The sequence below is a fragment of the Dromaius novaehollandiae genome, chromosome 18 (genome assembly GCF_036370855.1).
Source record: "Dromaius novaehollandiae isolate bDroNov1 chromosome 18, bDroNov1.hap1, whole genome shotgun sequence".
Taxonomy (NCBI): domain Eukaryota; kingdom Metazoa; phylum Chordata; class Aves; order Casuariiformes; family Dromaiidae; genus Dromaius; species Dromaius novaehollandiae.
In genome coordinates this window covers 10,178,190-10,201,054 of record NC_088115.1, presented here as the reverse complement: position 1 = coordinate 10,201,054, position 22,865 = coordinate 10,178,190, and the positions used below count along the sequence as shown (strand labels likewise).

The window sequence follows — 22,865 nt, the reverse complement described above, 5'->3', positions numbered from 1 at the left end:
CATTTTAAGAATGAAACTGTACTACTTTTACATTGAAACACACAGAAGTCAGAGATGTGTGCTGCAGGAGACAGCAAAGTTGTTCTGGAAGGCCACATGGTACCCCTAGACAGCATCATTTAGTTTTCTACTTACACGCTAAAATAGTCTTGATAATGTTGGATTAACTATGCTCAGCCTCATTTGAATTTCCGTTCCAAAAGAAAATTGTCTCTTTCATTCACCTCACCCAGATAAGTATCTAAAAATTAAAATAACCAATCATAATACATTCCTCACCCCAAATAATCATCATAAACTTGCTAAATATCAATGTTTGAGTCATTAATTGAGAACTGCCATTTACAGTGAGTTTAATAATGGATCAGCTATCTGAAAAGTTTTTCATAGTATTAAACTGACTTTGCTTCCAAGACACTTACAGCACTGTAAGGGGGCAAATACCTTGTTCTATGACTCTTACCAGCAGAAATTCAGCACCCTTCAGAATTCACATGAGAAATTAGTGACAAGTATTAGTGATTCTACAGGGCACAACTTTTTCTGATCCCTTATCTATTCACTCACAAAGCATAAGAACAGCAAAGGGTATTAACTGTGAGTAAGGGCTCCTCCATTGAGTTTCCTCAAAGAGTTTCCAAATTCCCTTCTAATTCAACTCTTCCTCCTATTTAAACAGGAGGAAACAATATTACACACAAAATATAGTCTCATGGCAAGCAACTGTTTGTGCAAAATATAACACCAAGATGAGTTTTCAGGAACATTTTATGGTATCTGTTATGAAAGTTAAATCATACTGCAGCCAACATAAGCAGATTATAGGTTTTCATTTAGGTTAGAGGGTCTCTAAGTAATTTAGTAAGATGTACACCTTTCATAGCTAGGTTTTAGTTATCAGAATACATAGGTGCAGACTGCCTCAATGACAGTGTCCCAGAACAGGCTAGTACAGTTCATTCACATAGTAGTTTAAGCAGTTCTACACGGATCTTTCAGAACCACAGGTTTCCACAATTTCAAGAGGAGCAATCCTGGATTTTGAGTGAGACATAGCGAAATCGCTGTCCTTTAAGTTTTGCTAAACCACACCTTGCCCCAAACCTACCTCTCAAACAGGAGCAGATTCAAACAGCAACCCTCAAAAACATACTGTGCCAACCTAGTTCTCTTTCGCAGACCATGTCTACCTGCGGTTTTATCTGCTTACGTTTGTTCAGTTTACTATATCCAAGATATAGATCAGACTTATAAAGGCAGCTCTGAACAGTATGTGAAATCCCTGCAGGGATCTGTAGCAGGGTCAACAATATCAGCATTTCATTCTTTCCATTTTAAGACTGACTGGCAGCAAAACTAAGAGCATCATCCTCTAAATAACCAACATTACACCAACAGCTAGTCAATTTTCTTTCTTGGAGGTTTCCTTTTTAAGCACTAACCAGACTAACTCACTTTAGCTTGCAAAATCTGACAAGATGACAGCCCGAAGGGAAAAGGCTGTGGTAATAAATATTTAACGGGCTACATCAATAAAATTTATTTTACCAAGAAGAATGGAAGAGAGGAAAAGCAGAGAAATAATTCATTAAAAACTTCAGCTTAGCAGTGCCAGGAGCCATGCCAGGAGAAACAGAATTAAACAGGTCAGAAATTTAAGTACACTTAACCCATGGCAAACTGAGAAAGAGCTGAGTTTTTCAAAATGAGATGAGATCACACAACAGTAATGTATAATTAAGAAGTCTGGCAATTCCACTGCAAATAAGTATCCTGGATATATTAGTTAGTTTAAACTTCTTGCAGTACTTAGTACCATCCAACTAAAAACCTGTTTAGTACCTTAGAGCATGATTACTCAATACCCAATATGAAACACATCAAGTACCCTGGGTTTTTCCCCCCCCCCCCAGGCAAAATGTTTTTTTAATTGGATTTGGCAGTAAGTTACGTTTTGCAGAAAGCAAAAATGCAACAGCAAGAATCAAGGTATTTAGTACAAAGCTTACATATTCCTCTGTATTGATTCAAATGTATTGCATAACCCAGATATACAGCTTGACATATGCAACTTGTATCATACGATTTGTTAGTAACTGTTTAGATTGATCTCTCTCCCCTTCCTTCCTCACACTATTAGAAAACAGCTGCACTGACACTACAGAATACAGCATTTCAGCATGCCCAAAGTTTTAAAATGCCTTTTACATTTACTTCCCTGCTCCTCCATCCAACCAAGCTGGACTTCCTGCCTTAGTAACTAGAAGCCAGCAGGATGGAGAAGAATGTCAGAAACTGCTGGATTGATGGGAATTAAATGAGTCTGGGAATCCATGACTAAGTTCTAATTGTAGATCTGCTAATAATGACTTGCTAAATAGCTTTCCATCGGTGGGTTAGGGATTATTTCTTCATGGATACAGTGAAGACACATTGGAAGAAGAGGAGCAAACAGGAGCAAACAGTCAGGATAACAGGATTAAACAATATAAAAATACTTTACAGTCACTTAAGTGAGATTTGGTAAAAAATGAATATATCTTCTTAAAAACCACTGTTTTTAGAAGTTATTAGGTTTCCCTGAAAAAAATAAGTTTTGTGGCGTAACTCACATCATCACTTAAACTTCCATAACAGTGAAATACACAGATGAAAGAAAAAAACAGGGTAAACTGATACCCACAACCAAAACCCCTCATCAACATTTTGTCCTGTGACAGCACTGCTAAGTTATAGAAGTCAAGTCTCCAAATAAGTGATTAAGTGCTGCCCTCTAGTGAAGATATACCAGTTTCAGCATCTAGATTTATAAAATTCAAAGTCTTTCTCAACTAGATTTTCAGCAAGATTTGTTCTGTAACAGAAGAATCCTACAGCAAGCATCTTAATGTGCTTAGTGTACTTATGACAATTTTCTTCTGTATTATGATCTTGGGCCTAGGTTTAGCATTATAATCAGGTTAAACAAACTCTAGTCAATTTTATACCTCTATAGCATATTCATATTTTTCATCTGGTTTGTGAAATCAGTTTCCCATCTTGTAATGCATAACTGGCAAAGCTTTGTTAAAAATCCTTTCTATTAGAAAATGGAGCATTACAGTTTTCAAAACTATATGGTAAATACTTAGCAAGAGGCTTATATCTAAAACATTTTGACAAGAATCTATAATTAGCTTTTTCTCATGCTCAGAGACTGTACCTTCTTTTGTAATGCCACTTTCACTGAAGGCTTAATACTGACTTCACTACTGGTTAGTGGAGCACCTTGCTCTTCATGCTACTGCTCAGAAAGCTCCCTCCTGCGAAGTGTGACAGACATTAGTTACAGTTCATTCTCAAAATTAAGATATTTTACTAATGCTGTAGCAAATTTCTAGTCAACTTGCTCATGTATTCTTCTCTAAAGAGGAGGCCAATTCAGGAAAAGAGTGATCAGATGTGCTGTATTTGGCATCAAGTAAAGAACAAGCAACAATAGCTATAAAGCAGTCCTTGCCACATGACTACTGATCACATCAGTACTTCAGAGTAAAGCTTGAAATAAAAGGCAAGGTGACATTCAGGATGCTTTGCTTTCACAGAAAGATGAGAATGGGGTTTTCCTTAAGAATTAAATACACATTATATGCAGTTTTTGTAAAGCATGAGGCAGTAAGCACAACCGAGGGTGTTGTTTCATCTGCATTTACTCCCTCTTTAGTTTAGGCTATCTTTAAACCACAACTGGCCCATGAAGTCAGACCGAACTATAAACCTGCATCACAGCATTTCAGGTAACTGCTTTGCTCCCATGGAAAGAAGGATTCGTAGCCCCCATCAGCAAAACAATTAGTTTCTTACCCAACCTCAAACAAACTTGGCTGGTGGCAAAGCTTGTTGGGGAGAACATTTGTGGACCCACAAGCCAAAGTTCAACATACTTTGTTTGAGATGTAAAAGCTCAATACATTGAACACAGTTACAGTTCACAAAGTCAGTGTTTCCAGTGTCAGCATCAGAATACTTCATATTCTCAGAGTAACATTTAAGCATTTCTTGAAGACACACACAGCCACTGAAACCCTAGTCAGTCATTTGGTTACACAAAACATTGAAAAAGTTGAAGCAATTTGACTGGAAACTTGTTATCAGGTGCATTTATTAAGTAACAGTATTCACAAAAGAGATATTGTATTAGTATTTTTCAACTTCCATATAAAATAGTTTGCAAAAGAAAACCCTGTTGAATTTTCTCAGCATACGTGTAGCTGCAGGTTACAACACCTGGGGAAAGATCAGTACAAGAGGATTTCATTAGTACCTTTGGAACATTTAGCCATTGCAAAATTATATGGAAGATTCACATGCAGGAGATCAACTGCTTCCAGTCCAAATCAGTCTAGCTTCCAAACATTAAAACCTTTTGGGTCAAATAGCAATACATTACGGCAAAGCTACAGGTTGTTCCAGCTTTAGACATCAGCTATTTAACTACTTTATTCAACTCTTTTCTATGAAGAGGTTATAATATACAACAGAATCCTTGTCTGCACACAAGCTATGCTTCAAACTTAAGCAATCTAAGCTTCCAACTATGCAGGCTTGGGTGGGCACACCTACATCTACTCATAACAAGATCAAGCTATATCTCTGCCAGCCTACTGCTGGTTTATTGTCACTGCTTGAGTTTTTGGTTTAAATATATCCACATTTTTAAAACTGTTGTCAGAACTGGACAGAAGTTTAGTTGAACTACCATCTCCCTGGGGGAGTATGATGGTAGCATACAGAGCAGTAGGCTGCTATTAGAAGAGTGGAGATTAACAAGACAGTCCTGAATCTTTTCCATAGTTGTATGGAAACTCTTATAAAGGGACTGCTTAGCTTATTTGCCCCTCAGTTGGAGCCTATGTGTAGAAGCAATCCAGACAGGACAGTTTCAGATTACATACTAAGAACCACTGCTTGTTGCCACCCAAAAGATGTGGAGGAACCAAAATTAAAACAAGGTTCCTTAGGACAATGCTGTCAGTTTTAGTGTTACTTATACCTGAGTTACTTGCAAGTTCTCTCCCATATCATCTTTTAAAAATCTGAATAATGTTTCAGCCTAAAAAAAAAGAGAGACCAAAGTTGAGACAGACTTAACTTTTCAACAACCTGCTGACTAAAGACCATATGAAGCAGCAACAAGTATAAGAACACTCAGGGTGACACTACTGAACTAATCTGAAATACATGCATAGTAAAAGACAGTAACTATCCACATGGTGGATTTACTTGAAGTGTTATTACAATATGCAGTGCAAGTTCAAATAAGGGAAAATTAAGATTTATTCACATTTTTACAGTCTTAAATCTTTTTATAAGCTCTCCCTGTCAGACTTCATAAATCTGATTTAATTCACACATTAAAAATATGAAGTTTCTAAAGCATCACAAAGTTGAAGAACTGGCTATAAAGAGAAGGAAATAGATCCTGCTCTGAGTTATTACCATTCCATTTCTCCCTTTTCACAGAAGGGAGAAGTCTATGCTAAATTAGAAGTCAGTTATTGAGATTTCATGGAGGACATAAGCAAACTGGGATTTTGAATATTAACTGTAACATGGCAAAAAGATTAATACATTTATTCTTATGTGTTCTCTGAGTAAACCAAGAGGCCTCAGACATGCACATCATCCAGCATGTGCAGGAAGCCTTCAGATCCCATTGAACCCAAGCACCTAGAACAAACCCATGCCAGATACAGATATTAGTACAGAAGCATGGCTTTCGGGGAGGGAGCTGGGGACAGACATCTCATATCTAGCTTTTTCTGTCCTAGTTATTTCAAAGGACAATGACAGTTCTGATAGAGGTACCTGCAATAACATACAGTTTATAGACAAAGGCTCATTCTCCAGAACGGGAAGCCAGTTCCCCACACAACTAAGACATCGGGTCAAATTAAGATCAAGTCAAACATCCTCCATTTATCAGTCATCCTCCCACTTCAACAGGAAAAAAAAGAATACATCTTCTAGAATTAATGAACTTAATTTAATACATACCTATACAATAAAGCTTTGCCTTTATTATTTGCTATAGAGAAAAAACCACTTCTGGGAGAAAAGTCCATAGATTGAGTAAGATAAATTTGCTTTCTTCTGAACACTGGGAAGTTTGAGAATACAGTATACGAAGGAATGTGTACCTACGAACAAAGTTGTAATTAGTTATAATTATGGAAAAGCTACAAAAATTCCAAAAGTTCAACATTAAGTTCAAATATTGAGTTCTACCTCTGTTCCATCCCATTCTAGATAGAGCTCTACTGGAGAAACAAGGAAGAAGAAAGCACAGGGAACACACTGTCATGCCAGTCATTAAGTCATTTGAGTAACTACATTAAACAGTTCATAGAAGCCTCCAACTGTTTTACTTGGAAAAGTAGTTCCAATGCTGGCCAGAATTCTGACAAGGCCGACAGTTAAATCCTGGGCTAGGAGAAACACCATATACAACACAAGAGGTGCTGAAAATTCAATTTGTTGCAGGCTAAATCATTATATTTACCACACTGGAAAGGTCATTTAAAAAGGGGAAAAATAAGATTTCAACTAGATAAGATGCTATCTTCTTAACAAATTCAAGAAAAAAAAACAGTACTTTCTTACAGATATACAGCATTTGCACATGTCCTGATCTGCTTGGCCTAGCTGATCTTTTTGCAGTGTATGTATCTGCTTAGTATCAGTTTTATTGTGTTGTTGAGAACATTTGTTAATCAAAATACAAAAGAAATTGCACTGAATGAAGAAGCTGAACATACCAATTTGACAGCCTCATCAGCTTCATTGGAAGCCACTGCCAAAATTTCTGTTGTGGGATTGAAGGTCACAGATGTAGCAGGTGTAACTAGGTTCATTATGGCTTTAACTGGTTTAGGATTGCTTTCTTTGAGACAGACATCAGTAGTATACAAGTTTACAACTCCAGAAACTGAGCTAAAGAGGATAAATTAACACAGACCATATCAAGAAGTAGCATTTACAGTCCACATTACCTTGTTATCTACAGCCACCATTAACTAAAAAACATCACTTCCAATAAAACATTTAGTGGAGTTTGTAAAATACAAACAGAAAATCCTTGTTAAGACATATGTTTTGTGTATAAAGACACATACTTTTACCAGTGGAGATGCTTGGTAGACCAATTTCTTACAACTAAAAATTTGGAACCATACATAGGTTAGAAGGTGCATTATAATGCTCTTTTTTTTTTTTTTTTCTAGTGAGCAAGCTATCACAGTAGAACATGCAACGAATTCAAAGCAGTAAGAACTCTAGTATCAAAGATTCTGAGAGAGCTAAAGTTCTTTTGTTTGTTATTTTTAAGCTCTATGCAACCCAATTCCACTTAAATATCCTTTTAACAGCCTAATACATACTGAATTATAAAATAGTTGCTAGTCTCATTTAAAAGAATTGATACACCAGTTTAATTGCACCTTCACAAGTATACTTCAAAAAATACTTTCAAGCAGTATTTTTTCCACCTGAGTCAATGCACCCTTTTGAATACTAATATGCTATTAAAGAACCAAATCAAGAGTATAAGAAAGAGGCAACTAGAAAAGGGGAAAGGAACAGGACCCTAACTTGACATTCATAATATACAAGTTGTATGATTTCACTCTGCATTTCAAAATTAATTGCTAAACCCATTACATGGCAATAGCAATACATTAAGAGTGATACTGGTACACAATCTGTTATGGTATTTTAGATAAACATGGAATAAAATAAATGGCTATCATGAAACAGACAACCTTCACCTATTCACCTCTACTCCAGCTTCATTAAAACTAAATTTATTCCACGTTCCTTCACTCTTACCAGCCATGAATGAGTTTACTAAAAACCTCCAGAATGAGATATTAAGAAGTTAAACTTGATCTAGTAACTTACCCACATGCCACATACTGGTTATTTCTTGAAACAGCAATACACTTGCCTTCCAAAGATCCTTCATCTTCAAATCTGTGTAGGCACTTCCTGCTTTTCACATCCCAAATGAAGACTTCACCTTCCTCTGGTTGCGGAATGAAGCAGAAGATTATATACAAGTCACATACACAGAACACAGTGATTTGTGTATTTTGTTACAGTAAATTTCAGAAAAAATAACTGTTAACTTGCTTACAAATGTGAAATGCAGGGTATTAAACAAAAAGCAGATTTAAGCATATAGTATACATCTTCATGCCTGACCACGTGCTTATGCTTTTAAGGCCAGATACTGGCATAGTCTTTTAATTCACTTTGTAAAATGACCGCTTTGCAAAGGGCTCTGTGGTTTAAATGTAGTTGGGATTAATGCTATTAACAAGAACACTTACTTGAATATGTATATATTTTGCTGCTGTCTGGAGTGAAAGCAGATGCAGTGGATCTTCCATTTACTTTCATAGTGCTGATCAGTTCCTTTGTCTATAGGACAATGATTAACAGCAGTGAAATAAAGATTCTTCCAATTTTGACATTTTTTTGCCTGAAGTGTTCCTGACTCCTGAAGCACACTATTGAAGACATTCAAGAATTCTATTCCTACTGAATTTAACAGAACTAAGCTTCAATCCTGTATTATCCTCAGAAAGAACCTCTTTATGCACAGACTTGCAAGAGGTGGAGCAAAATAAAGCTTTCATTTAAGTGATTCTTCAAATGTAAACTAGATCATGAACAATAATACATTAGTCTCCATCACTGCAATTGCACTACTGCAAGAATATGAAGAGCTACTTATAAAAGGAAAATTACCTAGAGACAAGTCTCCAGTAAGAGGTCTTCAGAACATGTTAACCAACATTTTAAGGATAACAGAAGCATGTTATATTTGAAAATGCTTCTCAAATGAAGTTCAAATTTTTAAAATCAGTTTCCTGTAATCTACAGCAGGCAGGACTCAAATACTATTCTGATTTGTGTATTGTATGGAAGGCTATTGAATAAATTAGTATGACAATAAGGCATCTCATTACCCCCTCTTTTGGCTGCCTAGAACTTAAAATGGCTTAACATGCAGCATTCAAGGAATACTTGATGCTCACAGGTGTGCTGTGACATATACAGAAAAAAAATCAGCAAGAAAGCTGCTTCCATACTCCTGTCCCACAAATATCTTTGCTAAACTGACAAAAAAAACTCTTTCAGAGCCAAGTTACCTACAGACCATGGAGATCCATGTACACTCCATTTATTTTACAACTAGAGCTACTTCAGTAAAGGCTCATTGGCTCCCTCACTGGGAGATCCCTATTGCATAACAGAACTGAATATTTTTAGACAAGAATACTTTTCCTAGTGAAAACTTGAAACAAATCCAGCTGCTATCAAATGACATTTTAAATCTAACTGAAAAATTCTATGTGCTTTAAGAACCACAGGAGCTGGCATTTTCATGAACACACACTACCACAATTCCCAAGAAAAGCATCCTATTTCCTCCACCCTCAGGCACCTCTTTCCATGCTGAGGCCATTCTTTGTCAGTACAGTGTTTGTGCACCAGCTGAAACAGATATGACTTTTCCAGCAATAGCTTAAAAAGCCTATGAAACCCTGGCCTTAGCTCCATCACCAGTCCTAAAGAGAACCGTATAGTCAGCAAAACATTTTCAGACACCCAAAAATCATTTTCCAAAGCTACAATTCCAGTCAATGAAATACTCTGACAGCCTCAGAAAATGAGGTGTGTCATACTTCTGTTTTAACCAAAAAAACAGATGGCTTTTCAGATTAAAGGTAAGCAAGCAGATTCAGGAAGCAAAGGGTACCAAGAAACTGAGTCATGATAAAAACCTTACCTTCATTGATAGCAAGTGAAGATAACCTGAAGTTCCAGTAAGAAGCATAAATGATCCATCTGGAGACACTTCAAAGTTTTTGACAAACTTCTCCTCCATACCTTTAAAAAGAGGGATTCAGAAGTTCAAGTTGGCATGACTTATTCTTTTGCCTCAGCTTTCAGACTTATGATGAACACGAGTAAGACCTGACCCCATTTCAATTTTCCATTTCTGCAATAGGCTGTCACAATAAAGCTAAGACTCAACCTTAAGCTTGTGTGACCAGTACCCAAACTAAAACTAAACACACCACTAAAGACCAGTGAAGACAAATAACCCTACTACCAAAGCTTACTGCACTTTCTTTTAAAGTTAATTTGTATGCCAGCTCTATTTGCGACAATTTCAACTGTATCCAGATACTTAAAGTACTAACACTTAAACATACCTCTTACTTGATGTACAGGAATAATACTTCCACCCATCATGTCATACACATAGAACATTTTATGGTGAGTACCAGTGGCTATAACTTGTTCTCCATCAGCACTGAAACAAGCCTTATAGATTGGAAAGCTCTCTAAATAGATGCTCTGTATTTTTGGATTCTTTATACCATCAACCTTCAAAAGAAAATGAATTATTACATTAAGGAACATATGAAGTATTTTTACACAGAAAATTAACCTTGACTAGCTGGTATAAGAGACTTAAACAGTAAAAGGTACACTAGTTTGAAGCATTAATCTCCCCCTATCTTCCCAATCTACAAACCACCTGGCTCTCACTCTTCATCTTCTATCTCAGGCACTCCCACCTTCCTTTGATACACTACAAACCTCTTACCCTTCCTGCCATACCCATGTTTTGTTCAACTAAATTATCATTTATATTGTGCTTTCCTATATGGCATCATTTGCTTTGCATTGTTCTTTCTTGCAGCCCTGTAAGAGTCAAGCTTGACTTGCACCTTTGACCATGTCACTGACCCCTGACTAGAGTTAGGACTTTTACATTTCAGAGGAGCAGGACAGAAGAGTCCCACGACCAGTAGCTTTCTGACACAGGACAGTCTCTAGACCCCCAAAATGCTTTGAGCTCTCCACTTTCGTTTAAAACTATTATTGTTCCTCACACTACTACTTTTTTAAACAAAGAAGTTGGGGGAAAAAAAAATCAGTCTTAGTCACTACAGACCTTGAAACCAAACACTTAATTAAAAAAAAAAAAAACTCTTTACTAAAAACCTGGACAAAACTAATTTGTCTATACTCTGTGAGCAGTTAGTGTGAGGTCACAGATGAAATTTTATTCCAACATAATGCCTTCAACCAAGCAAATTCCACTCTAGGCACAAAGGCATTACAATTCCTAAAACATGCACGTGCCATCACAGGAAGAGAGAAGTGGGGAAAAAAGGGAAAAAACCCAGCAACTCCACCCCACCCATATTTCTTAAAAATATTCAATATCAGTTGCTATTTTCATTGCGTGTATTAAAATTTCTCACCTGAAAGAGTGACACAGATCGATCACGTCCAGCGGTGAGGATAACTTGAGCAGAAGGATGGAACTGCACTGTTGACAGTTTTCCACCAGCAAGGCGTTCCTGATTAGCAGGCAGGCAGCTCTTCATCTACAATACAGATCAAACAGTTAAAACAAACAGCATATTTACTTATGCTGATGAGCAGTCAATCAATTTAATTGCTCTTTGTTCTACAAAAGAGACCTCACACATTAGGCTGACCTTTTAGACAACTGAGACAAGCAGAACATACAGTAAGTCACGGAAGCTGCTTTAGTACAGTAGCATAGATATAACAAGCTAATTGACTTTTCTACTGATTTCTGGGTGTTTTTTTAAAATTTTTTTTGCAGTCTATGTAAAACTAGTTAAATTTCAATGAATCTGGAACACAGATCAGATAGTATACAAAACTCACAAGACTGTCAAACTAAGTAGGCATTTCTCACATCAAAGACCATTTCAGTAGCCTCAGAGTTGTGGGAAAATTCCATCCTTCCTACCCAATTTCTCTGGAATGTAAGTATCTAGGCCTTCAAGTTACAGGGGGAAAAAAAGAACAAATAAAAAAATCTCAAGAAATCCATACAATCACTAACAGAAACATTACTGCTCAAACAGCAAAGTGGTCAAAGTGTATACAGGGGTCAAAATAAGGTAGAAGTAGACTTGTCTTCACCTGTAAAATACCTCTGGGCAGAGACTCCGAGTTTGATATAAAATTGCCAGTCTTGCATAGCAGATCATCATCATCTTCACTATCGCCTAAGTAAAACAAAGTATACAGACAAGATTGATTTCACAAACACTTCCACATCAAAACCTAAAAAATCCCCACAGAAGCAACAAATTAAAGAAATAAAAGCACACTGAAGGGATAAAGCTGATTTATCCAGCATACTATCACCTTATTCACACTGGAGAAACACCAGAAATTAATTGTTTTATAAAGAGCTGAATAGCCGAGCAGACAAAAGCACATTAGAATCATAATTTCATAATCATAATGAGTTTACTATCACTTGCAGTCCTTCTGGGTTTCTTCCTATTTTCTCTATCAGCCCAGGCAGGAACTCCTCCCATAGCTCGCTGAAATCTAGCAAGAAAAAACAGGGGATAGAGGAAAGGTCTTTGAGAAAACAGTTTTCTTCTACGGGTAACATACTTTCATGTCAGTCAGACTCAATTCTACAAAATTATGTGTGCTTACATCAAAATGCAATTCTTTTTCCCCCTCACAATTCCACTTGTAATGTTTTTAATGTATTTTGTAGGCTCGTAGAACACAAAACTAAGGCACAACTGATGCTAAACATGACAGCACTGAGTTATGTGCACTGATACCAAGACAGCCCAAACATCTATAGTGCTCTGCTATCTATACTATCTTCCATCATCCTACTTAAAGATTTTTCTGACATAGCTCCCTAGAAAACAAGTAAGTTCGTACAGCTCTACTAAAACAAACAAACAAGTTAGTCCATAGAAAGTTCATTCACAAACTTTATTTGTTATTGTTAATATTTCTTTAGATTTAAGCATAGCAAATACTGCTAGCAACAATAGCTTTAAACAGTCCACACAAGTTCAGCAAAGACAAAAGGCACTTTGAGTGTCACATGCAAATATCTTATCTTAGCAAAAGCAGCTACAGAAGCGTTAACGAAACTCACTGTTCTTGAAGTCGTCTTTTAAGTTTTTTCTTACTGAGTACCTTCTCAGCATCACTTTTCATCATATCTTTCTTATACCTGTGGGTCATATCAATCCTAGGAAAAAAACATAAGGAATATGGAGATCACTTAAACTGAAGTCACTTCAGCTAATTCTTTAAAGCATCATCCTTACTTCCTACCAACAAATTCTAGCTTACTTTTCCTCAGCTTCATCCTCATCATCCACCCAGGCTGGTTTCTTAGACGGCAAGAAATTATCCTTCGCTTCATTCTCCACTTCCGAATCGCTCGAGTCTTTCAGAAGGCTTCCTTTTTCGGTAGCATGAAGCTGAAAACAACCAAACAGGCCATTTTAACCCAGCCGAGAAGGCCCGAGGGCTTTTCCGCAGGGCGGCGGGAAAGAGGACAGCGAGGAGAGCACCAGGACGGCGAGGGAAGGCGCCGCCCCCCGCTCCCGCCGCGCAGGGCGGGCTGTGCCCTACCGGCAGGGGCCCGGCCAGGCGCTGCAGCAGCTCGCCCTCCTCCGCCGCGAGGCTGTCGCCGAACACCAGCTCCTCCAGCGCCCGCTCCGCGCCCGACGCCCCGCAGAGCGCCCGCAAGTGCCGGCCGCGGCGCGCTGCCTCCTCCGCCTCTTGCGCCGCCGCCTCCGCGCGCGGCTGTAGCTGCTTCGCCATCTTCTTTTTCTTCTTCTTCTTCACCGCCATCTTCGGCCGCCGCTGCCTCCCGGCCGCCGCCGGGCCCGCGCGAGCCCCCGCCGCGCGCCCCATCACTCCCCACAGCGCCGCGCGAGCCGGAACCGGAACGCGTGCACTGCCCACGTGACCTCTTATATAGCGCCCGCCTCGCCCCGCCCCTCTCTCACGTGATAGGTTCGCGCTGCTGCCCCTCCTCCGCCCGCGTGACCCGGCCCGCTCGCCCCGCACTCAAGGCGCTGTCACGTGACCTCCTTTCTTTGCCTTCCCTTCCTCCTGCTCCTCGCCCTCCCCCGCGCCTTTCACGTGATGAGGTCCGAGGCCAGGTCGCTCCATCGCACCCATAGAGGGGTTCCATGCCTCGTATGACAATAACCGCTCCCCAGCGGCAGCCCGGCGACGACCTCCCGTGTCTCGTCATCCGCGAGAAGGTAAAACAAGCCCCTTCCGGGCCACTTTTAGCCTTGAGGCTCTAGTACGGCAGCGAGCGCCCCCTTCGCGGAGTGGTTTCGCCCAGGGGGGGTACGGCGAGCGAGGGAGCCCCAAACAGCTGGGAGCCCAATGAGAGCGCGCGGTGGGCCGGGCGCCGCGCGTGCGCAGTGCGGTTATGCTAATGTTGTTGATATTCCGGAGCAGGGAGTTGAATTTCTTTCTCCGGCTGAGTGAGAGGCTGAACTTTCCAGGCCGCCTCCTGCCCCCGCTGGGCCCGGCCCCTCGCAGGGGGAGGCGGCAGGCGGAGGGGGCCGAGCCGAGGGGAGGGGGCAGAGGCGCGGGCACCTCCTGCCCATGAGGGCCTGATGGAAAACACAAAGGACCTGGTGAGTCCCGCAGCCGCCGCCGCGGGGGGCTGAGGCGGGGGGCAGCGCTGTGGCGAGGCGCTGGGGGAAGGCGGGGGGGGCGGCGCGGGCCGGGCCGGGGTGGGCTGCGCGACCCCCTCCCGCCTCCCGCGTGCGGGCAGGGGGCTGCGCGGCGGGGCCGCCCTGGGCACCTGTGTGGGAGGGGAGCAGCGCCGAGCCCCCGCGGGGGCGGGCAGCGCCGGGGAGGGGGGGCGGGCCGGGGCAGGGCGGGCACCCCGGGGCTCGCTGCGAGCCGGCTGCGGGCGCGGCGCCGTCGCCCCGAGTTTGCGGGGGTCCCGGCAGGAGCCGGCGGCGCAGCCCTGTCATCCGCGGCGCGGCGGCGGGCACGTGGAGGCGGGCGGCCGGCGGCCCCCCTTTGTTGTGATGCGGCGGCGCTCCCCCCCGGGGCTTCCCTTCCTCTGCGTCCCTGCCGGCGGCCGGAGCCAGCGACAAAAAGTTTCGGCCGGTCGCGCAGCGAGCGCTGCGGGCTCGCTCGGAGGTGCCCGCTCGCAGGGGGCTGCCGGAGGGCTGCTTCTGTCAGTGACTTCCTTTTGCGCTTGAACCCTTTAAGACCTAGCCCCTCCGTCGCGCTCGTTTCAAGTCCTTTAGAATATTCCTTAATCCTGGCGCTTCCAAAGCTGCGGATTCTTTGCAGCCAGTTGCCCCGTCAATATCCTTTTTATGCTTGTTGATGTTTTGACTTTGCTCTCAACGAGAGCAATAAACTCGCGAAACCAGTTTCACTTTCGGGTTGATGGTGAAAGTGTTTTAAAGTGAAGGAATTTCTGTCCAGTGTGTCTTTAAAAAAAAACTCACTGTAAAGCATATGCTGATTATGGTAGAAGCTACTGCATGTGAAAAAGCAATTCCTTTTAAAATAATGCTTTAAAATGTGGGCGGCAGCCCGTATGATTTCTTCACTTCTAAAACTAGGTGCAGATTTGAAAGCTGCAGGGTAGTCTTCTCTATTTTAAATTAAGGCTGTTTTGCAGGTTGGAGATGCTGTATTTATTTGTTTGAGGGGTTTTTTTTAGTCGTTTATAACAGCCTGATTTTGATTGATAAGCAATGGAATAAGTAGTTTAAGAGAAAGTCTAATCTGGAAAATTAAATGAGACCTAAAACAAAAACCAGACATGGTAGGTTAGTAGCCTTTACTAGTTGCTTCTGACTAGGGATCATTTTGAGGAAGCGAATAGTGTAAATTATTGGGAAGTGTAGCAGAGGTGTGTACGCTTTCTTAGTGGGAAGTCATTGTTTACACTAAAGAATAATTTAGATCTCGGTCTTGAGAGCGTGTAGTGCATGTGCAGCAGGGTCGTCAGCTGAAAGCGAGGGCTCTCTTCACTGTGGTTCCCAAAAGAACTACATGGCTGTAGCAGTAATGATGACAATATGTACAAAAGTTCCCTTGGCTTTCATTTTTCTTACCTTTTAAAATTTGGTTTAATTCTGCAAGGCTCTTGATACCTTCCACAAACTGCTACTGCATACCTTCATTTCCCAGGTAAGTCAGTACATGCTGGGCAAGTGTGATATTTTGCTGAATCTGGCCCTGGGCACATAGAAAGAATTCAGGTGTTCCAGGGGTTGGGGTTTTGGGGGTTTTTTGGTTTGTTTGTTTTTTAACCTTTAAATGGATTTTTTTTAATGGTAATGCATTGTTTGAAACCAAGTATTTGACTTCTAGACTTCATGTCTTCCAGATACTCCTGTGTGTAAGAGTTTTGTAGAAGCGTAATGGAATTTGTAACACATCTCGAGTTTTCTCAAAACTCAGATATTTCAGATATTACATCTCCTTCCCCTCCAAATTGCCTGCTAATTTGATATATTTTTTTGTAAAAGAGTCTCCCCTCTTGTGTGAAACCCCCTGGGGAAGAGGCTATGGACAAAACCATTGGCAAACAGCAGAAACTGGCTTCAGACAAAATGCTGTCATACATAGCAAATGAAGAGACAGGAAAAAACATTTCTGTAATTTTCCAGCTGAGATTTTACTTGTAATAAGAGTGGAAGGCACATTTCCAGATAGAGGTGAGTTGCTTCTATAAAAAAGTAAGTTTGGTTGGTTCTGATTTCCAGGAATCCCAAGATGTTTAGGTCTGGGGTTTTTTGTTTGTTTGTTTTTAATGAAAACTGAAAGTGTGTTTTCTTTAAATTGGTACCATGTTTGAATTTTCCTTTTTTGTCATTCTCTGAGATACAGTCAGTCCTTCAGTTCCACAGGGGGCAAGCTAGTATTACTACATTAAATTATTTTGGCTAGAATGAAGTTCAGAAGAGTTGTAACGAATTAGTTCTCTCTTCTTGGTGCCTTAATGCTGAAATCCAGAGCTAAAACTGAACTTGCAGCATAAAACATTAATGAACTTTTGAAAACAAAGGCTGTGCATCAAATTTAATGTCAACTTGGGAGTACACTGTGGGAAATGTGTGATCTGATAAGGATATGTGATTGAAGTAAATATATCTCATCACATACAATTGACTTGAAGTTTATGATGACCTCCTTGTTGACCTTGGCCTCCAATGCCATCTGTCCATGCTTCTGTCATGTTTCTGGGGGTTAGCTCTGAATGTAGCAAGTGATGCATTGCCTATCTTTATAGGTGCTGGTGGGCCTTTGTTAAGCTGCCGTTCTTGTATTTTGTCAAAACTCTAATTTGCTGCCTTTCTGAATTCAAGTACCAAATTGGTTCAGTAATAACAATAAACATTTTGAGCAGGTTGAAACCTTCCTATGACCCTTTTGTATCATCCTCCTTCGGCAAAGATGCGCTTTCTTGGAGGCAAGGAATTTAGTTACTGCGTAATGGGGTATTTTCTCTAACAAGTTCTCCCCTTCAAAATATTTTCTCAAAAGCTTTGCCAATACTTGAGCATAGTCTTCATCAAGACGCTAAAGCAATTTCCTGAGTAAGTATTTCATGTTTTATTAACATTAAATTGGTTTTTTTGTGTGTGTTTTGGCCATACATCATTTACCCTTCTTGAACAAGTTTTTATTCTGGAATAGTTACTACACTCAAAGAATATCTGCTGTAATGTGCTGACCAAATTCAACTGTCTGTACAACACTGTATGTTAAGGGAATGAGAAACAAGTTATTTATCATATCTGTTTAGAATTGTCTTTGTGATTTTAGGGAAACCGGTTTCCTTAACTGTATTCTTTTATCATAGCATTTGCTTGTGTAATGACTTAATTAAGAGTATTTCTTAAAAATACATTGTTGCCAAGTATTCACAGGGGGGAGAGGAAGAACAGGAAAATGGGAAGTTGGGCAGAATAAGAAAGCAGTTCTTAAGAGTTCCTTTCTCCACCCATCCCTTCAATAAAGGAAACTATGCAAGAAAACCCCCAAGCAAATAGTCCTACAGACTTATTTGCCAGTCCCACTTATCCTAGACTTTGCATTGCTCTGTTTAAAAATCTTTCCTATTGAGGAACCTGTAATCTCATTAGGAAAATAAGTCTTAGTTATTATGCCTAAAAGTTTGGCTTGATTTTTTTTTTTTTGTTGTGTGTTGCTTCTTCTTAATGTAGTAGTAAATTTTCTTTTAGCAGTAGAGTTATTTAAACTACTGCTTTTTTACTATTGATCAGAGTTACACAGATCTAAGTTTTACAGTGTGCCAGACTCCTGCTCAAAGCATGTTTTGCAGACAGGCAGGATGCTACTCCTTCATCTGTGGATAGGTGAAGAACACTGATCTGATTCAGTTTTGAGGGAAAGGCAACCTCTTCAGTGTGGTTTTAGTGCTAAATCCAGCTTTGAAGAGTAGAAAGCATTTTTTGTCTTTGTATGCATACATTGTGAGTTATCATATGGATTGATCTCACTGTGATGTAATTGTTAGAGCAAGTTATTACTACTGTTAGTCTCTGGCAGGAAAAAAAGGGAATTTTTAAAGAAACTGTATCAAATGCTGATTACTGAAGTGCGTAAGTGTAAAAATTGTGCTTAATCCCTTCCTGCTAATAGTTGTAACCCCCAGTTTTGTGCTTTTGACAGGCCACCTTCATGCTTTAACTATGATGCTGCTTTCCGGGGGGGGGAAGGGCTGCATTCTCCTTAGCAGCATGTCTCAGAATTCAGTAGGAACATGTGTTTCACACAATAACAGACTGCCCCTTCCGAGGCTTCCGTTCCTAGAGGTCCTGCAGGTGCCATGGTTAGGTGCTTCTGTGTCGGATAGACAAATTATTACTAGTCAGCTGATAAGGCAGGCTGCTGCACATCACTTGTAAGAACTCAGCAGGAACTGCAAGCTGCTGCTTTTACAGAAGCAGCTGCCTCATGTCTGTTTTGCTTCTGTTTGAGGCAATGGCCACAGGAACTCCATGGGAACCAGCTTCTGCTATCTTGCAGCAAAATATTACAGAGTAGGTTTTTCATATCTTGCCCTGTGTGTAAGGATGCAATTTCTGACACTTGAGCTGTACCCCAGCTTTTTTCTGTTTCAAACATTGGACAGGCTTTGCAAGTGGAATAGGACCTCTAAGTTCTGCGGGAAGTGTTATCAGAGGTTCCACACTGGTTCACTGGTTTCTACCAATGCCGTCTCTCCACGTGCATTGAAAAGAACCTTACTGGTGTTTATTATCAAACTGGAAGTGTTTTGGTCTGCTCTAGAAAAAAATTCAGCATAGGTGTTCACATGTTGCCTTCCGTAACTTTCACCTACTTCTGCACACAAAGTACTTTTTAGTTTCAAAGTTTGTGAGTGTTTTTCTGTTGCAGAACGATACATTTTTCAAGTTTCATAAAATGTATTTTGAGCAATTTCCCAGGAATTACAATCTGGATAATAACTACAAATTAACATTAAGAATGTCCTAAGTAAATTATCCAGTAAACATGCTCATTTTCTGGCAAAAGCGAGAATAAAAACATTTTATAAAGCTACAGTATTTTTAAAAAAACAATAAATAAAGCTACTGCCTGAGTTGCTTATAACTTGAATTAGGACAAATTGCCCAAATACAAAGTTAATGAAAAAGTGGTAAATGAGACTTCTTTGGAGAGTTTATAAAAGATTTTTTCTTTCCCATCTGTGGATATTTTGGCAAGAAAGGCTTGGCAGCAATATTGAGCTTCTAAATGTATGCAATACCAAAGAACAACAACAAAAAATTGGAGCCAAAGGTGCCGTTGAGATATCTGCAATTGTACACTCTCACCCCGCTTCAGCTTCCCTACAGCAGTCTGTCCTGCTTCTGTGCCACTGGACCTCTGGCCTGTTCCTCTCGCCTCCTTCCGTCCGTTCCCTGTTCTCCTTTCCCTTGCAGCGGGAGCAGTGCTGCCTACAGGGCTGCTCTGCTCCGGCCCTGGGGGTTGGAGGGACTGGCGATGGGCTGTGCTCCTTTTGCTTTCCCTGAGTTGGTAGCTTTTCTACCTCTAGCAATGAAGTGGCTCAGCAGAGTGTAGCAGAATTGCTGGGTGGGTCCAAAGTTCTCTAGTCTGCAGTGAGAAAGGGAATTCCCAACGCTGCGTCCTACACAGCCTCTGCCAAAGGGCTGAGTCCTCCTTTATGTGAGGTGAAGTCCTGGTCTCTCAGTGAGATAGATCAGCTGAGTTATAAAGAATAACTCAGCTGAATGAGGAAGATGATCCTGTTTGTAGACTCCAAAACCCCAATAATATAGGAGGCACCATGGTATTCTGGTGTTGGTGTTGTGAACGTTTAATATGGTATTGCATTTTATCACTTAGCAGAGGCTGTATCCTCTGGTCAATGAAAGTTAAATACTGTGAGACATTATGAAGCTTATGAAATGTTGAGGAAGCCAATTGACCTTCCTGCTCGTGTTCTGATCTGTGAATTATTGGTACTGGTAGCAGAACATTGTATCCACGGCAACATTGTGTTCAACTTCTAGCTTAATCTACACACACCTGCGCACAAACTTATCTTGCACCTTGTTGGCTTGTATCAGTAGTAGTGTACAGGTAAGACTTGGTAGCAGTGCAGGTCAGGACTTGGTTTTGCCCTGCCATCATTCAATGTTTCCAGTAATGACTGCAACTGTCATCCCAGTTACTTCAAGCAGATGTCAGTTGCTTCAAGAAGCTCTCGAGCTATGCCCTATGCTAAGTTTTGGTTAGTTTTAATATAATTTTGAAATATTGGGTGGGGAATATGTGCATGATTAACATTAGGCTGACATTTTTAGGTTTCAGAGACACTTTGTTTACCTCATTTTTGCGCTTACTGTTTTTTTAAGTCAGATGCTGGTTTGTGTCAGTGTGGAAATCAGGTTTCCCATTTGTCTATGAGGAAATCCTTCTGTAATAGGATTTAGACAAATTGCAAGGGAGAATAGAGAATATTGTAATAAAGGAATAGCATAGCAGAATGGCAGAAAAAGGCTCGGATGAGATCCAACAATAAAGATGTTCAGGCATATACTCTCTAGGAAAGGGATTTGGGGAATTACTGTGATGAAATCTTTAAAGCTGTGAATCCAAATGCAATTTAAGAAGGAAAGGTCTGATCACATTATTTTTCTGGCTACAATGATTTTAAAATAAAATTAGCTCTTGGAAAAAAGACAGAGGTAAAGGCTTTCTTGATATTTCTTTTTGGTTTCTTGCTGTGTTTCATTCTCCTAACTTGTGCTTCTGTGATAGAATTTCTTTCTTTGTCTTCTCTTCATTTATTAACTCCTCTCAGCCTATATAGATACTGGTCAGAATGATGGAAATATTTTTGGGGAAAAAAAATTTAGCTTAATGAAGGCAACTTATCTAGCAGTAGTTTTGTTCCCATAGAGGTGTGTAAAATAGTAATAAAGTAAAAAATGTCACTGTATTAAAATGCATATATTGAACGTGCATCAGAAAAAAGACATCAGTTAATCCATTGTGTATGCATCTTCAATGTCTTTGCTGGAAATTGCTTAACTGTTACTCATTCTTCAAAGTTGTACATTTCCACTTGACCTCAGATTTTTGGTTATAGGAAAACTCTATTATGTAACAGGTTTTTTTGGTATATGACAGTAGCAAATTAGTCACCTTTCTATCGTTTAGTATTTATACAGACCCTATTGCCATAGTAACTGAGCTCTTCATAATTGTTAATGTATTAATCCTCAGAACATCCGTGTGAGGTAGAGAAGTACTTCTGTTTCACACATGAGAAACTGAATCATAGGGCAGCTAAGAGATTTATCTATAACCCCACAGGCCAGTGGGAGTAGGGTTATACTCTCATATCCTCACCCGTAGAATAGTGTCGTCGTCTTTGAACTGTCCTTTCTCTGCACAGCTTTCTCAAATTAATGAATTTTAGTGAAATTGCCTGCAGCCATCTGGAATATGCTCATTTGCATACAAGTTCTGTGTGGCTGTCATTATTCTGCATATCAGGATTAATGAACTCTGAAGATCTAAGAAAAAGAAATGTATGGACTGCTACCGCATATTCTCAGCAGATCATGAGATAAATTTTTCTCCTGGTATATCACAATACCAAGCATTGGCTACTTTTGACTCTACTACTACTGAGCACATTAATTAGCAATATGTGGTTCATATCTCTGTGTTGACAGAGCAGACACCGATTTGTAATACATCTACATTTGTAGGCTGATTTTGACCTTTGAAACTTTTGAAAGTTTGTCTTTGAAATTTTTGCCTTTGGAGTGCTCTGCTATTGTTTGTTTTGTGGTGTGTTTTTTTCTAATTTTTAGACAGAGCATACTTCACGAGCAGAAAGGAAAAGACGTGATTCATTCGGGATGTTTGACGGTTATGATAGTTGTAGTGAGGACACCAGCAGCAGCTCCAGTTCAGATGAAAGTGAAGAAGAAGTTGCTCCTTTGCCATCTAGTCTCCCAATTATAAAGAACAATGGGCAGGTCTATACTTATCCAGATGGCAAATCTGGCATGGGTAAGTATACGGGTACAAAGACTTTGCCATTTGTGTTTTTCAGCATATGTTATGAATTTGTGCGAGTCCAAACCCAAATGTTGGGCAAATCAGCTGAGGGTGGTGGTGTTTTGGGGTTTTTTTTGTTTGATTTGTTTTTTTGTTGTTTTTTGCTAAACTGAAATAAGATAGAATTCTAATTCCCCTCATCAAGTATATATTGTATGTATGCACATGTGTATGTGTGTCCTCATGTACATTTTTTGGGGGGCCTTTGAGTTATGAGGAAAATGTCAATGTATTCTCTCCATTCTTTATACCATATGTAAAATATATAAGGATAAATTTCTTCCTATACTAGGAAAACTTATTAGCACTGCTTCCTAAAGTCTGTCAGTGTATACGTGTACAATATGCACCAACTATGAACTGGA

The 22,865-nt window shown here is 40.1% G+C and overlaps 2 protein-coding genes across 12 annotated transcripts in view; one reads left to right on the top strand and one right to left on the bottom strand.

Annotated features, from left to right (window-relative positions):
* Positions 1-4,121: 4,121 nt before the first annotated feature.
* On the bottom strand, positions 4,122-13,845 carry UTP18 (UTP18 small subunit processome component). Its single transcript, XM_026099021.2, has 14 exons — positions 13,504-13,845; positions 13,219-13,349; positions 13,019-13,114; positions 12,362-12,441; positions 12,025-12,110; positions 11,328-11,453; positions 10,266-10,440; positions 9,836-9,936; positions 8,370-8,460; positions 7,939-8,062; positions 6,798-6,972; positions 6,037-6,179; positions 5,033-5,092; positions 4,122-4,266 (listed from the first exon to the last, which is right to left on the bottom strand). The coding sequence occupies exons 1-13, from the start codon at positions 13,786-13,788 to the stop codon at positions 5,068-5,070; spliced, it is 1,638 nt and encodes a 545-aa protein (XP_025954806.2). The 5' UTR covers positions 13,789-13,845; the 3' UTR covers positions 4,122-4,266; positions 5,033-5,067.
* An 89-nt stretch (positions 13,846-13,934) lies between these two features.
* Positions 13,935-22,865, top strand: part of MBTD1 (mbt domain containing 1) — a 39,280-nt gene continuing 30,349 nt past the window's right edge. For 3 of the 11 annotated variants that reach the window (XM_064522666.1, XM_064522665.1, XM_064522664.1), the window contains exons 1-2: positions 13,936-14,144; positions 22,251-22,452. In XM_064522666.1, coding sequence (XP_064378736.1) covers positions 14,070-14,144; positions 22,251-22,452 — 277 coding nt within the window. In that variant the 5' untranslated portion in view covers positions 13,936-14,069. Of the gene's footprint in view, positions 14,145-14,177; positions 14,532-16,008; positions 16,057-16,397; positions 16,587-17,415; positions 17,469-22,250; positions 22,453-22,865 lie in introns of those variants that run through there. The other 8 variants (XM_026099141.2, XM_026099139.2, XM_026099140.2 and 5 more) reach the window with 8 other exon arrangements.

What these genes read in the sequence shown, in the direction of transcription:
- UTP18 (XM_026099021.2), bottom strand. Translation starts at nt 13,788, where the DNA reads ATGGGGCGCGCGGCGGGGGCTCGCGCGGGCCCGGCGGCGGCCGGGAGG. An exon ending in CAGAAGGACTGCAAGTGATA is followed by an intron (nt 12,111 to 12,361) that starts GTAAACTCATTA and finishes TGTTTTACTTAG; the next exon opens with GCGATAGTGAAGATGATGAT. An exon ending in TGCCCAGAGGTATTTTACAG is followed by an intron (nt 11,454 to 12,024) that starts GTGAAGACAAGT and finishes TCTGTATTGTAG; the next exon opens with ATGAAGAGCTGCCTGCCTGC.